Source organism: Oncorhynchus nerka, linkage group LG20 (genome assembly GCF_034236695.1).
Source record: "Oncorhynchus nerka isolate Pitt River linkage group LG20, Oner_Uvic_2.0, whole genome shotgun sequence".
NCBI lineage: Eukaryota > Metazoa > Chordata > Actinopteri > Salmoniformes > Salmonidae > Oncorhynchus > Oncorhynchus nerka.
The window spans coordinates 94375197-94394734 of NC_088415.1; the positions used below are offsets into that span (position 1 = coordinate 94375197).

At 44.3% G+C, this 19538-nt stretch overlaps 1 protein-coding gene across 1 annotated transcript in view; it reads left to right on the forward strand.

The window, feature by feature from the left end:
• The window catches only part of LOC115124007 (ZZ-type zinc finger-containing protein 3-like), a 58929-nt gene that overhangs the window by 24747 nt on the left and 14644 nt on the right, over window positions 1-19538 (forward strand). Inside the window, exons 4-9 of the mRNA XM_065006000.1 lie at window positions 724-871; window positions 1052-1170; window positions 10323-10394; window positions 11454-11555; window positions 12273-12368; window positions 13078-13227. Coding sequence (XP_064862072.1) covers window positions 724-871; window positions 1052-1170; window positions 10323-10394; window positions 11454-11555; window positions 12273-12368; window positions 13078-13227 — 687 coding nt within the window. The remainder of the gene's footprint in view (window positions 1-723; window positions 872-1051; window positions 1171-10322; window positions 10395-11453; window positions 11556-12272; window positions 12369-13077; window positions 13228-19538) is intronic.

A 19538-nucleotide genomic window follows, 5' to 3' on the forward strand; every position in this document is an offset into this window, starting at 1 on the left:
TGTCTCTCTCTCTCTCTGTCTCTGTCTCTCTCTCTCTCGCTCTGTCTCTCTCTCTCTCTCGCTCTGTCTCTCTCTCTCTCTCTCTCTGTCTCGCTCTGTCTCTCTGTCTCTCTCTCTCTCTCTCTCTCTCTCTCTCTCTCGCTCTGTCTCTCTGTCTCACTCACAATTCAATTGAAGGGCTTAATTGGCAGGCAAGACATATTATGTTTCCATTGCCAAAGCAAGTGAAATGGATAATGAACATGACACTCACAACAATAGTTCCAAAGGAATAGAGTCATGTCAAATGTGATATTATGTCTATATACAGTGTTGTAACAATGTGCAAATAGTTAAAGTACAAAAGGGTAAATAAACATAAATATCTCCTTCTCCAATTAAAAAAAAGAATCTATCCAAAATTCATACACTGATCTAAACGACAAGGCTTTCTTATACACTTCCTGTTGACCTCTGACCTCTAACCTCAAGAGTCTGTCGCTCCAGGTGGTTCAACATGACCTCTGACCTCTAACCTCAGGTGGAGTTGGACCTGCCGCGTCCCAGGTGGTTCAACATGGCAGCTCTCAGCTGCTCGTCTCGGCTGTAAAGCCTTGACGTGATCTGACAAAGGCTACTTTCGAGGAACTAGTTCACATGTTTCCTTGCCCGTGCATGGATCCTCGTGATCTTTGTCTAATTCTACGAGGCCACTTCCTGTTGACCTCTGACCTCTAACCTCAGGTGGAGTTGGACCTGCCGCGTCCCCAGAGAGTGGTTCAGCTGCCAGACGTCTCATGGGACCAGTACACGTCAGGACTGGGAGACTTCGAGAGGGAGTTCTGTGACAAGAAACGCACAACCAGGAGGCTCAAACTCATATTCGATAAGGGTGAGTCGACCCTGTATTGATTCAGTTGATTGATTCATTTAGTATATTTCCTCATTAAAATATATGGAATTTGTTTTGGAAATGATTAACAGCTTTGTTGTTTTGTTAAATAGTGTAAATCATGTATTTATAAATCAATATTATATATATATATATATATATATATATATTATCCTGTAGTTAGGTCACCAGATGGACCAAAAAGCCCTCTGGATCCCAAGAAGGAGGAGGGTGAACCATCAACCCTGTACTCTGCTCTGCCCTCTAGTGGCGATCTTGAGAACAGCAACAACTCACAGGTACATCCCACTGTTATCCCACAGGCTACACCCAAAGCCATGTCATTTAGGGCACAACTGCAGCTTGATCCACAACATGGATGTGTTTGTAATGTAGCCAGCTAGGCCACAACAGCCTCCTTTCTCTACTAATTGCTTTCAAAGATCTCACAAGTGTGACCATGTTATTGTCATTTTTACAGACCCTTGTCACACCTCAACAACCCATTCCTCTACCCATACTAGAGGATAAGAGATGGTATCTATGGAAACAAACCACCTCGCTTCTTCTGGTGCTCTACTGCTGTGTGTGTGGTGTGTGTGTGTGTGTGTGTGTGTAAAGCAGTCAATTTAATTGATTGTGTAGATTCTCCTGAACAAATATCACGTCTGCATCCCAAATGATAGCCTACTCCCCTACTGCCTACATAGTCTAGTCCCCTACTGCCTACATAGTCTAGTCCCCTACTGCCTACATAGTCTATTCCCCTACTGCCTACATAGTCTAGTCCCCTACTGCCTGCATAGTCTATTCCCCTACTGCCTACATAGTCTATTCCCCTACTGCCTACATAGTCTAGTCCCCTACTGCCTACATAGTCTATTCCCCTACTGCCTACATAGTCTATTCCCCTACTGCCTACATAGTCTAGTCCCCTACTGCCTACATAGTCTATTCCCCTACTGCCTACATAGTCTATTCCCCTACTGCCTACATAGTCTATTCCCCTACTGCCTACATAGTCTATTCCCCTACTGCCTACATAGTCTATTCCCCTACTGCCTACATAGCGTATTCCCCTACTGCCTACATAGTCTAGTCCCCTACTGCCTACATAGTCTAGTCCCCTACTGCCTACATAGTATATTCCCCTACTGCCTACATAGTCTATTCCCCTACTGCCTACATAGTCTAGTCCCCTACTGCCTACATAGTATATTCCCCTACTGCCTACATAGTCTAGTCCCCTACTGCCTACATAGTCTAGTCCCCTACTGCCTACATAGTATATTCCCCTACTGCCTACATAGTCTATTCCCCTACTGCCTACATAGTCTATTCCCCTACTGCCTACATAGTCTATTCCCCTACTGCCTACATAGCCTATTCCCCTACTGCCTACATAGTGTATTCCCCTACTGCCTGCATAGTCTATTCCCCTACTGCCTACATAGTCTATTCCCCTACTGCCTACATAGTCTAGTCCCCTACTGCCTACATAGTCTATTCCCCTACTGCCTACATAGTCTATTCCCCTACTGCCTACATAGTCTATTCCCCTACTGCCTACATAGTCTATTCCCCTACTGCCTACATAGTGTATTCCCCTACTGCCTACATAGTCTATTCCCCTACTGCCTACATAGTGTATTCCCCTACTGCCTACATAGCCTAGTCCCCTACTGCCTACATAGTCTAGTCCCCTACTGCCTACATAGTCTAGTCCCCTACTGCCTACATAGTCTAGTCCCCTACTGCCTACATAGTCTAGTCCCCTACTGCCTACATAGTCTATTCCCCTACTGCCTACATAGTATATTCCCCTACTGCCTACATAGTCTATTCCCCTACTGCCTACATAGTCTATTCCCCTACTGCCTACATAGTGTATTCCCCTACTGCCTACATAGTCTATTCCCCTACTGCCTACATAGTGTATTCCCCTACTGCCTACATAGTCTATTCCCCTACTGCCTACATAGTGTATTCCCCTACTGCCTACATAGCCTACTCCCCTACTGCCTACATAGTCTATTCCCCTACTGCCTACATAGTCTATTCCCCTACTGCCTACATAGCCTACTCCCCTACTGCCTACATAGTCTATTCCCCTACTGCCTACATAGTCTATTCCCCTACTGCCTACATAGTCTATTCCCCTACTGCCTACATAGTCTATTCCCCTACTGCCTACATAGTCTATTCCCCTACTGCCTACATAGTCTATTCCCCTACTGCCTACATAGTCTAGTCCCCTACTGCCTACATAGTCTAGTCCCCTACTGCCTACATAGTCTATCCCCCTACTGCCTATATAGTCTATCCCCCTACTGCCTACATAGTATATTCCTCTACTGCCTACATAGTCTAGTCCCCTACTGCCTACATAGTCTATTCCCCTACTGCCTACATAGTCTAGTCCCCTACTGCCTACATAGTCTAGTCCCCTACTGCCTACATAGTCTATTCCCCTACTGCCTACATAGTGTCCTTGGTCAAACGGAGTCCACTATATAGAATAGTGTTCCATTTGTCCCTGGTCTAAAGGAGTCCACTATATAGAATAGGGTTCCATTTGTCCCTGGTCTAAAGGAGTGCACTATATAGAATAGTGTTCCATTTGTCCCTGGTCTAAAGGAGTCCACTATATAGAATAGGGTTCCATTTGTCCCTGGTCTAAAGGAGTCCACTATATAGAATAGTGTTCCATTTGTCCCTGGTCTAAAGGAGTCCACTATATAGAATAGGGTTCCATTTGTCCCTGGTCTAAAGGAGTGCACTATATAGAATAGGGTTCCATTTGTCCCTGGTCTAAAGGAGTGCACTATATAGAATAGGGTTCCATTTGTCCCTGGTCTAAAGGAGTCCACTATATAGAATAGGGTTCCATTTGTCCCTGGTCTAAAGGAGTCCACTATATAGAATAGGGTTCCATTTGTCCCTGGTCTAAAGGAGTGCACTATATAGAATAGGGTTCCATTTGGGATGCAGGCCATTATATAGAATAGGGTTCCATTTGTCCCTGGTCTAAAGGAGTCCACTATATAGAATAGGGTTCCATTTGGGATGCAGGCCATTATATAGAATAGGGTTCCATTTGTCCCTGGTCTAAAGGAGTGCACTATATAGAATAGGGTTCCATTTGGGATGCAGGCCATTATATAGAATAGGGTTCCATTTGTCCCTGGTCTAAAGGAGTCCACTATATAGAATAGTGTTCCATTTGTCCCTGGTCTAAAGGAGTGCACTATATAGAATAGGGTTCCATTTGTCCCTGGTCTAAAGGAGTGCACTATATAGAATAGGGTTCCATTTGTCCCTGGTTTAAAGGAGTGCACTATATAGAATAGGGTTCCATTTGGGATGCAGGCCATTATATCTTTAATTTATTGATCGTTTTGTATTCTCTCTTTGTTTCTTTTGTAAACACATCTACACTCTCATCTTCATTACTCTCTCTCTCTCGTTGCACTTTTCTCGTGGCAACAGGTCACACGTGTTGCTGCTGTGATGGAACACCGTGGTATTTCACCCAGTAGATATGGGAGTTTATCAAAATTGGGTTTGTTTTTGAATTCGTTGTGGATCTGTGTAATGTGAGGGAAATATGTGTCTCTAATATGGTCATACATTTGGCAGGAGGTTAGGAAGTGCAGCTCAGTTTCCACCTCATTTTGTGGGCAGTGTGCACATAGCCTGTCTTCTCTTGAGAGCCAGGTCTGCCTACGGCGGCCTTTCTCAATAGCAAAGCTATGCTCACTGCTCACTGAGTCTGTACATAGTCAAAGCTTTCCTTAAGTTTGGGTCAGTCACAGTGGTCAGGTATTCTGCCACTGTGTACTCTCTGTTTAGGGCCAAATATCATTCTAGTTTGCTCTGTTTTTTTGTTAATTATTTCAAATGTGTCAAGTAATTATCTTTTTGTTTTCTCGTGATTTGGTTGGGTCTAATTGTGTTGCTCTTCTGGGGCTCTGTGGGGTCTGTTTGTATTAGTGAACAGAGCCCCAGGACCAGCTTGCTTAGGGGACTCTTCTCCAGGTTCATCTCTCTGTAGGTGATGGCTTTGTTGTGGAAGGTTTGATAATCGCTTCCTTTTAGGTGGTTATAGAATTTAACGGCTCTATTCTGGATTTTGATAATTAGCGGGTATCGGCCTAATTCTGCTCTGAATGCATTATTTGGTGTTTTATGTTGTACAGTCGTGGCCAAAAGTTTTGAGAATGACACAAATATTAATTTTCACAGTCTGTTGCTTGAATTTGTATGATGGCAATTTGCATATACTCCAGAATGTTATGAAGAGTGATCAGATGAATTGCAAAGTCCCTATTTGCCATGCAAATGAACTGAATCCCCCAAAAACATTTCCACTGCATTTCAGCCCTGCCACAAAAGGACCAGCTGACATCATGTCAGTGATACTCTCGTTAACACAGGTGTGAGTGTTGACGAGGACAAGGCTGGAGATCACTCTGTCATGCTGATTGAGTTTGAATAACAGACTGGAAGCTTCAAAAGGAGGGTGGTGCTTGGAATCATTGTTCTTCCTCTGTCAACCATGGTTACCTGCAAGGAAACACGTGCATCATTGCTTTGCACAAATAGGGCTTCACAGGCAAGGATATTGCTGCCAGTAAGATTGCGCCTAAATCAACCATTTATCGGCTCATCAAGAACTTCAAGGAGAGCGGTTCAGTTGTTGTGAAGAAGGCTTCAGGGCGCCCAAGAAAGTCCAGCAAGCGCCAGGACAGCTTTTAAAGCTGATTCAGCTGTGGGATTGGGGCACCACCAATACAGAGCTTGCTCGGGAATGGCAGCAGGCCATCTGCACGCACAGTTAGTCGAAGACTTTTGGAGGATGGCCTGGTGTCAAGAAGGGCAGCAAAGAAGCCATTTCTCTCCAGGAAAAACATCAGGGACAGACTGATATTCTGCAAAAGGTACAGGGATTGGACTGCTGAGGACTGGGGTAAATCATTTTCTCTGATGAATCCCCTTTCTGATTGTTTGTGGCATCCGGAATAAAGCTTGTCCGGAGAAGACAAGGTGGGCGCTACCATCAGTCCTGTGTTATGCCGACAGTAAAGCATCCTGAGACCATTCATGTGTGGGGTTTCTTCTCAGCCAAGGGTGTGGGCTCACTCACAATTTTGCCTAAGAACACAGCCATGAATAAAGAATGGTACCGACACATCCTCCAAGAGCAACTTCTCCCATCCATCCAGGAACAGTTTGGTGACGAACAATGCCATTTCCAGCATGATGGAGCACCTTGACATAAGGCAAAAGTGATAACTAAGTGGCTCAGGGAACAAAACATCAATATTTTGGGTCCATGGCCAGGAAACTCCCCAGACCTTAATCCCATTGAGAAGAGGCGGGTGGACAAACAAAAACCCACAAAGTCTGACAAACTCCAAGCATTGATTATGCAAGATTTGGCTGCCATCAGTCAGGATGTGGCCCAGAAGTTAATTGACAGCATGCCAGGGCGGATTGCAGAGGTCTTGAAAAAGAAGGGTCAACACTGCAAATATTGACTCTTTCCATCAACTTCATGTAATTGTCAATAAAAGCCTTTGACACTTATGAAAATGCTTGTAATTATACTTCAGTATTCCGTAGTAACATCTGACAAAAATATCTAAAGACACTGAAGCAGCAAACTTTGTGAAAATTAATATTTGTGTCATTCTCAAAACTTTTGGCCACGACTGTACACAGAGGGTATTTTTTTGCAGAATTCTGCATGAAGAGTCTCAAATTGGTATTTGTCCCATTTTTTGTGAATTCTTGGTTGGTGAGCGGACCCCAGACCTCACAACCATAAAGGCAATGGGTTTTATAACTGATTCAAGTGTTTTTAGCCAGATCCTAATTGGCATGTCAAATTTTATATCCCTTTTGGTGGCACAGAAGGCCCTTCTTGTCTCTCAGATCGTTCACAGCTTTGTGGAAGTTACCTGTGGTGCTGATGTTTAGGCCGAGGTATGTATAGTTTTTTTGTGCTCTTGGGCATGATCTATATCTAGATGGAATTGTGGTCCTGCTGGACCTTATTTGGAACACCATTATTTTTGTCTTACTGAGATTTACTGTCAGTAAGGTCCCACAGTTGACAGTACATGTCAGCAAAACCAAGCCATGAGGTTGAAGGAATTGTCCGTAGAGCTCCAAGACAGGGTTGTGTCGAGGCACAGATCTGGGGAAGTAAACGTACGTACCCCAAGAACACAGTGGGAAAGATACCAAAAACCATCATTCTTAAATGGAAGATGTTTGGAACCACAAAGACTCTTCCTAAGCTGCTCGGCCAAACTGAACAATCTGGGGAGAAGGACCTTGGTCAGGGAGGTGGAGATAGGGGAACCTTCCAGAAGGACAACTGGCACCATCCCTACGGTGAAGCATGGTGGTGGCAGCATCAAGCTGTGGGGATGTTTTTCAGACATTTTTTCAGCGACAGGGACTGGGAGACTAGTCAGGATCGAGGGAAAGATGAACGAAGCGCAGTACAGCAAAATCCTTGATGAAAACCTGCTCCAGAACACTCAGGATCTCAGACTGGGGCAAAGGTTCACTTTCCAACAGGACAACGACACTAAGCACACAACCAAGACAACGCAGGAGTGGCTTCAGGACAAGTCTCTGTGCCATCCGTTTTGTCACCAAAGCCCCATATACCACCCACCACTGCGACCTGCCCTCGTTGGCTGGCCCTCGCATCATGCTCGTCACCAAACCCACTGGCTCCAGGTCATCTACAAGACCCTGCTAGGTAAAGTCCCGCCTTATCTCTGCTTGCTGGTAGCAGCACCCACTCGTAGCACGCGCTCCAGCAGGTATATTTCACTGGTCATCCCCAAAGCCAATTCCTCCTTTGGCTGCCTCTCCTTCCAGTTCTCTGCTGGCAATGACTGGAACGAACTGCAAAAATCTCTGAAACTGGAAACGCATCTCCCTCACTAGCTTTAAGCACCGGCTGTCAGAGCAGCTCACAGATTACTGCACATGTACATAGCCCATCTATAAATAGCCCAAACAACTACCCCTTCCCCTACTGTATTTATTTATTTATTTATTTTGCTCCTTTTCACCCCAGTATTTCTACTTTGCACACTCATCTACTGTCCAATCTATCATTCCAGTGTTTAATTGCTATATTGTATTTACTTCGCCACCATGGCCTATTTATTGCCTTTACCTCCCTTATCTCACCTCATTTGCTCACATTGTGTATAGACTTATTTTTCTACTGTATTATTGACTGTATGTTTGTTTTACTCCATGTGTAACTCTGTGTTGTTGTAAGTGCCAAACAGCTTTGCTTTATCTTGGCTGGGTCGCAGTTGTAAATGAGAACTTGTTCTCAACTTGCCTACCTGGTTAAATAAATAAAAGTGGCCAGAGCCCAAACTTGAACCCGATCAAACATCTCTGGAGAGACCTGAAAATAGCTGTGCAGCAACACTCTTTAATCCAACCTGACAGAGCTTGAGAGGTTCTGCAGAGAAGAATGGTGAGAAACTCCCCAAATACAGGTGTACCAAGCTTGTAGCGTCATACCCAAGAAGACTCAAGTCTGTAATCGCTGCCGAAGTTGCTTCAACAAAGTACTGAGGTGTAGGGTGAATAAAGGTGAAAAAAAAAAAAAAAAAAAAGGGTCTGAACATGTAAATGTGATATTTAGGTAACATTTTTTTTTAAAATACATTTGCAAACATTTCTAAAATCCTTTTTTTGCTTTGTCATTATGGGGTATTGTGATGTCATTATGGGGTATTGTGATGTCATTATGGGGTATTGTGATGTCATTATGGGGTATTGTGATGTCATTATGGGGTATTGCGATGTCATTATGGGGTATTGCGATGTCATTATGGGGTATTGCGATGTCTTTATGGGGTATAGTGATGTCTTTATGGGGTATTGTGATGTCATTATGGGGTATTGTGTGATGAAGGGAAAGAGACATTTTAGAATAAGGCTGTAACGTAAACAAAATGTGGAATAAGTCAAGGGGTCTGAATACTTTCCGAATGCCCTGTAGTCAGTAAAACATTCCTCAAAGTAGCAGAGTCAGAGCTTGTAAGAAAATAAACTGGCTAGATGGATTCCCATAGACAGAAGGCATTTATTCACAGTGGACTGGACATGTTTTGACTTTCAAACATGATATTTATTTGACTTAACGTGGTCGTCAGTCAGAGGGCTGCGGACTCAGTGTATGTGATTTGAGGGTTTATTACTAATCTTGAAAAACCAAGGCGCTCTTGAAATCTAAGTTTGTCATATGCACATGATAAAGAAAAGTATACACAGTGAAATGTTAACTTGCAATCTCTCTTTTAATAATTAGAGATCTCTCTTTCCCCTCAGAACAGCCTCAATTCATCGGGGCGTGGATTCTACAAGGTGTCTAAAGCGTTCCACAGGGATGCTGGCCCATGTTGACTCTACAAGGTGTCGAATGCATTCCACAGGGATGCTGGCCCATGTTGACTCTACAAGGTGTCGAAAGCGTTCCACAGGGATGCTGGCCCATGTTGACTCTACAAGGTGTCGAATGCGTTCCACAGGGATGCTGGCCCATGTTGACTCTACAAGGTGTCGAAAGCGTTCCACAGGGATGCTGGCCCATGTTGACTCTACAAGGTGTCGAATGCATTCCACAGGGATGCTGGCCCATGTTGACTCTACAAGGTGTCGAAAGCGTTCCACAGGGATGCTGGCCCATGTTGACTCTACAAGGTGTCGAATGCATTCCACAGGGATGCTGGCCCATGTTGACTCTACAAGGTGTCGAATGCGTTCCACAGGGATGCTGGCCCATGTTGACTCTACAAGGTGTCGAATGCGTTCCACAGGGATGCTGGCCCATGTTGACTCTACAAGGTGTCAAATGCATTCCACAGGGATGCTGGCCCATGTTGACTCCAATGCTTCCCGAAGGTGTATCAGGATGGTTGGATGTCTTTTAGGTGGTGGACCATCCTTGATACACACAGGAAACTGTTGAGCGTGAAAAACCCAGCAGCGTTGCAGTTCTTGACACACTCAAACCGGTGTGCCTGAGACAATCCATATCTCAATTGTCTGAAGGTTAAAAATCCTTCTTTAACCCGTCTCCTCCCCTTCATCTACATGTCTCCTCCCCTTCATCTACATGTCTCCTCCCCTTCATCTACATGTCCCCTCCCCTTCATCTACATGTCTCCTCCCCTTCATCTACATGTCCCCTCCCCTTCATCAACACCGATTTGAAGTGGATTTAACAAGTGACATCAATAAGGGGATTATAGCTTTCACCTGGATTCACCTGGTCAGTCTATGTCATGGAAAGTGCAGGTGTTCTTAATGATTTGTCCACTCAGTGTATAGACATGTTCAATGTCTACACAATATTAGGCGTCCTTATTCCGCGGTCTTAAACATGTCTGTCCATCTCCAGAGGATCCGAGGGCGGCTGTGTTACCAGAGTAAACCTGACTCCTTCAACCAGCTGTGGACCGTGGAGGAACAGGTACTGACAAGACATTCTTAATTTTTTACAAAGAATAAATAAATACATTTTGACTCATTTAAAACTCCTAGTTGTCTCAGACCAGAGTGTACAACAATACCATAGAGATCTGAGATCTCCTCTCTTTAAAGTGTCTTCTTTTTTTTGTTATTAGTGAGCATCCTAAAGGAGTTGTCCCTAAAGGAGTTGTCCCTAAAGGAGTTGTCCCTAGGAGTTGTCCCTAAAGGAGTTGTCCCTAAAGGAGTTGTCCCTAAAGGAGTTGTTCCTAAAGGAGTTGTTCCTAAAGGAGTTGTCCCTAAAGGAGTTGTCCCTAAATGAGTTGTCCCTAAATGAGTTGTCCCTAAAGGAGTTGTCCCTAAAGGAGTTGTCCCTAAAGGAGTTGTCCCTAAAGGAGTTGTCCCTAAATGAGTTGTTCCTAAAGGAGTTGCCCCTAAAGGAGTTGTCCCTAAAGGAGTTGTCCCTAAAGGAGTTGTTTCTGTGTTGAAAGTTATTAGTGAGCTTCCTAAATGAGTTGTTCCTAAAGGAGTTGTTCCTAAAGGAGTTGCCCCTAAAGGAGTTGTCCCTAAAGGAGTTGTCCCTAAAGGAGTTGTTTCTGTGTTGAAAGTTATTAGTGAGCTTCCTAAATGAGTTGTCCCTAAAGGAGTTGTTCCTAAAGGAGTTGTCCCTAAAGGAGTTGTCCCTAAATGAGTTGTCCCTAAATGAGTTGCCCCTAAAGGAGTTGTCCCTAAAGGAGTTGTCCCTAAATGAGTTGTCCCTAAAGGAGTTGTCCCTAAAGGAGTTGTCCCTAAATGAGTTGTCCCTAAATGAGTTGTCCCTAAATGAGTTGTTCCTAAAGGAGTTGTCCCTAAAGGAGTTGTTCCTAAAGGAGTTGTCCCTAAATGAGTTGTTCCTAAAGGAGTTGTCCCTAAAGGAGTTGTTCCTAAAGGAGTTGTCCCTAAATGAGTTGTTCCTGTGTTGAAAGTTATTAGTGAGCTTCCTAAAGGAGTTGTTCCTAAATGAGTTGTCCCTAAAGGAGTTGTCCCTAAAGGAGTTGTCCCTAAATGAGTTGTTCCTGTGTAGAAACAGTTGGAGCATCTGCTGCTGAAGTTCTCTCCTGAGGAGGTGGAGTCTAAACGCTGGCAGAAGATAGCTGACGCCCTGGGCAACAGGACCGCTAAACAGGTGTCACACACACACACCTACACACACACACACACCTACACACACCTACACACACACACATACACACACACACACACACACACACCTACACACACACACACATGCACCTACACACACACACCTACACACGCACCTACACACACGCACCTACACACACGCACCTACACACACACACCTACACACACGCACCTACACACACACACACACACACTTACACACCTACACACACACATTTACACACACACTTACACACCTACACACACACACACACGCACCTACACACCTACACACACACATTTACACACACACTTACACACCTACACACACACACACACGCACCTACACACACACCCCTACACACACGCACCTACACACACACACACTTACACACTTACACACCTACACTTACACACCTACACACACACACTTACACACACACCTACACACACACACCTACACACACACACTTACACACCTACACACACACACTTACACACCTACACACACACACACACTTACACACACACACACACACACACACACACACACACACACACCTACACACACACCTACACGCACCTACACACCTACACACACACACCTACGCGCACCTACAAACACACACCTACACACATGCGCACACACACACACACACACACACACACGCACAACAATACATTATCTTTTGAGCTAACAGTTTGTTCTCTGTGTGTGCAGGTGGCCAGCCGTGTTCAGAAGTACTTCATCAAACTGACTAAAGCAGGAATCTCTGTTCCTGGGAGGACCCCTAACATGTGCATCTACAGCAAGAAGGTATCTACATATCCCCTCCCTCAGTGGTTCTCAAACCTCTCCTCAGACATTTCATCATGTTTTGTAGTCTAGTTCACCTCTGGATGAGTTCAAAGCCATAGAGCATCTGGGGGGTGGGTGGTGACCCTGGGTAGCTAAGGGAGAAAAGAGTCTGTCCAAGAATTGAACCCTGTGGCACCCCCATAGATACTGCCAGAGGTCCGGACAACAGGCCCTCCGATTTGACACACTGAACTCAATCTGAGAAGTAGTTGGTGAACCAGGCGAGGCAATCATTTGAGAAACCAAGGCTGTCGAGTCTGCTGATAAGAATGTGGTGATTGACAGAGTCGAAAGCCTTGGCCAGGTCGATGAATACAGCTGCACAGTATTGTCTCTTATCGATGGCGGTTAAGATATAGTTTAGGACCTTGTGCGTGACTGAGGTGCTCGTGACCGGCTCTGAAACCAGATTGCATAGTGGAGAAGGTACGGTGGGATTCAAAGTGGTCCTTAATCTGTTTGTTAACTTGGCTTTCGAAGACCTTAGAAAGGCACGGTAGGATAGAAATAGGTCTGTAGCAGTTTGGGTCTAGAGTGTCTCCCCCTTTGAGAGGGGGATGACTGTGGCAGCTTTCCAATCTTTAGGGAACTCAGACGATACGAAAGAGAGGTTGAACAGGCTAGTAAAAGGTAATGATGTTGTTGATAATGTTGTTGTTGTCTGTAGGTGTCCAATAAGAGGCAGCACCACCTGAACAAGCACCTGTACCGACCGTCTACCTTCCTGACCTCATATGAGCCTCCCGTCTTTATGGAAGAAGAGGATGAGAGAGCGGCCTACTACAGCTCCCTGCAGGACCCCGATGGGGACGACACGGTACGACACACTGCCACACACTGACCACACGGTACCACACGCTGACCACACGGTACCACACACTGACCACACGGTACCACACACTGACCACACGGTACCACACACTGACCACACGGTACCACACACTGACCACACGGTACCACACACTGCCACACACTGACCACACGGTACCACACGCTGACCACACGGTACCACACACTGACCACACGGTACCACACACTGACCACACGGTACCACACGGTACCACACGCTGCCACACGCTGCCACACACTGACCACACGGTACCACACACTGACCACACGGTACCACACACTGACCACACGGTACCACACACTGACCACACGGTACCACACACTGACCACACGGTACCACACGCTGACCACACGGTACCACACGGTACCACACGCTGCCACACGCTGCCACACACTGACCACACGGTACCACACGCTGACCACACGGTACCACACGGTACCACACGGTACCACACGCTGACCACACGGTACCACACGCTGACCACACGGTACCACACGCTGACCACACGGTACCACACACTGACCACACGGTACCACACACTGACCACACGGTACCACACGGTACCACACGCTGCCACACGCTGCCACACACTGACCACACGGTACCACACGCTGACCACACGGTACCACACACTGACCACACGGTACCACACACTGACCACACGGTACCACACACTGACCACACGGTACCACACACTGACCACACGGTACCACACGCTGCCACACGCTGCCACACACTGACCACACGGTACCACACGCTGACCACACGGTACCACACGCTGACCACACGGTACCACACGCTGACCACACGGTACCACACGCTGACCACACGGTACCACACGCTGACCACACGGTACCACACGCTGACCACACGGTACCACACGCTGCCACACACTGCCACACACTGACCACACGGTACCACACACTGACCACACGGTACCACACACTGACCACACGGTACCACACACTGACCACACGGTACCACACGCTGACCACACGGTACGACACGCTGACCACACGGTACCACACACTGACCACACGGTACCACACACTGACCACACGGTACCACACACTGACCACACGGTACCACACGCTGACCACACGGTACCACACGCTGACCACACGGTACCACACACTGACCACACGGTACCACACTGACCACACTACGTCTCTACTCCGCAGTCTCTCTTCCTCTCCATCTCACACTGACCACACGGTACCACACACTACGTCTCTACTCCGCAGTCTCTCTTCCTCTCCATCACACACTGACCACACGGTACCACACACTGACCACACGGTACCACACACTGACCACACGGTACCACACGCTGACCACACGGTACCACACGCTGACCACACTGACCACACTACGTCTCTACTCCGCAGTCTCTCTTCCTCTCCATCTCCCTCTCTCTCCCTCTCATCTGTCTCTCTCGCTCCCTCCCTCCCTCTCTCTCCCTCTCATCTGTCTCTCTCTCTCCCTCCCTCCCTCCCCTCTCTCTCCCTCTCATCTGTCTCTCTCGCTCTCTCTCTCTCCCTCTCATCTGTCTCTCTCTCTCTCCCTCCCTCTCTCTTCTGTCTCTCTCGCTCCCTCCCTCCCTCTCTCTCCCTCTCATCTCCCTCTCTCTCCCTCCCTCTCATCTGTCTCTCTCTCTCCCTCCCTCTCATCTGTCTCTCTCTCTCTTTCTCGCTCCCTCCCTCCCCCTCAAGATGCTAGATCTGACATTCCCCCCCCTCTCTCCCTTTCATCTGTCTCTCTCCCTCCCTCTCATCTGTCTCTCTTTCTCGCTCCCTCCCTCCCCCTCAAGATGCTAGATCTGACATTTCCCTCCCCCTCTCTCTCTCTCTCTCTCTCTGATGTGTGCAACCTTTAAGAAACGAATAGTCGCTGTTCCCTGCTGAGAGACACACACACAGACGTGCTGTCAAAGTGCGCCAGCAGCAAAGCTCAGATGTACACCCTGTCATTCAGTGAAACAAGCAGAGTTAACACTAGAACCCTGTCATTCAGTGAAACAAGCAGAGTTAACACTAGAACCGTTCATCATTTTAACTGCTCATGAATTTCATTGTTTTATTACTCTGACATTTTTTAAAGTAATACCCACCTTGTCGTAAATCAGTCTATATAACACACTGTCTGAATCAGTCTATATAACACACTGTCTGAATCAGTCTATATAACACACTGTCTGAATCAGTCTATATCACACACTGTCTGAATCAGTCTATATAACACACTGTCTGAATCAGTCTATATAACACACTGTCTGAATCAGTCTATAAAACACACTGTCTGAATCAGTCTATATAACACACTGTCTGAATCAGTCTATATAACACACTGTCTGAATCAGTCTATATAACACACTGTCTGAATCAGTCTATATAACACACTGTCTGAATCAGTCTATATAACACACTGTCTGAATCAGTCTATATAACACACTGTCTGAATCAGTCTATATCACACACTGTCTGAATCAGTCTATATAACACACTGTCTGAATCAGTCTATATAACACACTGTCTGAATCAGTCTATATAACACACTGTCTGAATCAGTCTATATAACACACTGTCTGAATCAGTCTATATAACACACTGTCTGAATCAGTCTATATAACACACTGTCTGAATCAGTCTATAAAACACACTGTCTATATGACACACTGTCTAAATCAGTCTATATACCACACTGTCTGAATCAGTCTATAAAACACACTGTCTATATGACACACTGTCTGAATCAGTCTATATAACACACTGTCTGAATCAGTCTATATAACACACTGTCTATATGACACACTGTCTGAATCAGTCTATATAACACACTGTCTATATGACACACTGTCTGAATCAGTCTATAAAACACACTGTCTATATGACACACTGTCTAAATCAGTCTATATAACACACTGTCTGAATCAGTCTATATAACACACTGTCTATATGACACACTGTCTAAATCAGTCTATATACCACACTGTCTGAATCAGTCTATAAAACACACTGTCTATATACCACACTGTCTGAATCAGTCTATAAAACACACTGTCTATATGACACACTGTCTGAATCAGTCTATATACCACACTGTCTGAATCAGTCTATATGACACACTGTCTGAATCAGTCTATAAAACACACTGTCTATATACCACACTGTCTGAATCAGTCTATAAAACACACTGTCTATATAACACACTGTCTAAATCAGTCTATATAACACACTGTCTGAATCAGTCTATATGACACACTGTCTGAATCAGTCTATAAAACACACTGTCTATATACCACACTGTCTGAATCAGTCTATAAAACACACTGTCTATATAACACACTGTCTGAATCAGTCTATATAACACACGGTCTATATGACACACTGTCTAAATCAGTCTATATAACACACTGTCTATATGACACACTGTCTAAATCAGTCTATATAACACACTGTCTGAATCAGTCTATAAAACACACTGTCTATATACCACACTGTCTGAATCAGTCTATATAACACACTGTCTGAATCAGTCTATAAAACACACTGTCTATATAACACACTGTCTGAATCAGTCTATATACCACACTGTCTGAATCAGTCTATATAACACACTGTCTGAATCAGTCTATATAACACACTGTCTGAATCAGTCTATATAACACACTGTCTGAATCAGTCTATATAACACACTGTCTATATAACACACTGTCTAAATCAGTCTATATAACACACTGTCTGAATCAGTCTATATAACACACTGTCTGAATCAGTCTATATAACACACTGTCTGAATCAGTCTATATAACACACTGTCTGAATCAGTCTATAAAACACACTGTCTATATGACACACTGTCTGAATCAGTCTATATAACACACTGTCTGAATCAGTCTATATAACACACTGTCTATATGACACACTGTCTGAATCAGTCTATAAAACACACTGTCTATATGACACACTGTCTGAATCAGTCTATATAACACACTGTCTGAATCAGTCTATATAACACACTGTCTATATGACACACTGTCTGAATCAGTCTATATAACACACTGTCTATATGACACACTGTCTGAATCAGTCTATATAACACACTGTCTATATGACACACTGTCTAAATCAGTCTATATACCACACTGTCTGAATCAGTCTATATAACACACTGTCTATATGACACACTGTCTAAATCAGTCTATATACCACACTGTCTGAATCAGTCTATAAAACACACTGTCTATATACCACACTGTCTGAATCAGTCTATATACCACACTGTCTGAATCAGTCTATATGACACACTGTCTGAATCAGTCTATAAAACACACTGTCTATATACCACACTGTCTGAATCAGTCTATAAAACACACTGTCTATATAACACACTGTCTAAATCAGTCTATATAACACACTGTCTGAATCAGTCTATATAACACACTGTCTGAATCAGTCTATATGACACACTGTCTGAATCAGTCTATAAAACACACTGTCTATATACCACACTGTCTGAATCAGTCTATAAAACACACTGTCTATATAACACACTGTCTGAATCAGTCTATATAACACACGGTCTATATGACACACTGTCTAAATCAGTCTATATAACACACTGTCTATATGACACACTGTCTAAATCAGTCTATATAACACACTGTCTGAATCAGTCTATAAAACACACTGTCTATATACCACACTGTCTGAATCAGTCTATAAAACACACTGTCTATATAACACACTGTCTGAATCAGTCTATATAACACACTGTCTGAATCAGTCTATAAAACACACTGTCTATATAACACACTGTCTGAATCAGTCTATATACCACACTGTCTGAATCAGTCTATATAACACACTGTCTGAATCAGTCTATATAACACACTGTCTGAATCAGTCTATATAACACACTGTCTGAATCAGTCTATAAAACACACTGTCTATATGACACACTGTCTGAATCAGTCTATAAAACACACTGTCTATATGACACACTGTCTGAATCAGTCTATATAACACACTGTCTGAATCAGTCAAAAAAACACACAAATGACACACTGCTGTTAGAATCTTAATATCACAAACACAACTGGAGTTATAATCAGTTTCAGGAAGAACTATACCAAAACTCAATTAAAACTGAACCTAAACTGAACCTAAACTATACCTAAACTGAACCTAAACTATACCAAAACTGAACCTAAACTGAACCAAAACTATACCTAAACTGAACCTAAACTATACCTAAACTGAACCTAAACTATACCAAAACTGAACCTAAACTGAACCTAAACTATACCAAAACTGAACCTAAACTGAACCTAAACTATACCTAAACTGAACCTAAACTGAACCTAAACTATACCAAAACTGAACCTAAACTATACCAAAACTGAACCTAAACTATACCAAAACTGAACCTAAACTGAACCAAAACTATACCTAAACTGGACCTAAACTATACCTAAACTGAACCTAAACTATACCAAAACTGAACCTAAACTGAACCTAAACTATACCAAAACTGAACCTAAACTATACCTAAACTGAACCTAAACTGAACCTAAACTATACCTAAACTGAACCTAAACTGTACCAAAACTGAACCTAAACTGAAACTAAACTACCAAAACTGAACCTAAACTGAACCTAAACTGAACCTAAACTGAACCTAAACTGAAACTAAACTGAACCTAAACTGAACCTAAACTGAAACTAAACTGAACCTAAACTGAACCAAAACATATAGCAACAGATGAAGTAAAGTATGACGGTAGAAAGGGAGAGAATGGGTGAGTTGATGCGGAGGGGAAGTGAACAATACATAATTATATAATCACTGATTGTGAATAAAGAACAGGGTCATTCTATTGTACTGATCCATTGTAATCTCTATATGGTGTGTACCCTCTATCAGTCCACCTAATCCAAGCTGTTTTATCAGTCTAATCTGGCCTGCTTGGAGTACACCGTGGGAGCGTGTGGAATTTACAATGGCAGGAAGACCAAGAGGAATGGATGCACATGCTGAATGACAACAACTCAGATGGATGAAAGGAATCATGACATCTCTGATCATTCTTCTGATTCTGAGCCTCAGCCTGAACCTCCGAGGCCTATGACCCTACGCCGCCGAGGCCTATGAGCCTAAACCTCCGAGGCCTATGACCCTGAACCTCCGAGGCCTATGACCCTGAACCTCCGAGGCCTATGAGCCTGAACCTCCGAGGCCTATGAGCCTGAACCTCCGAGGCCTATGAGCCTGAACCT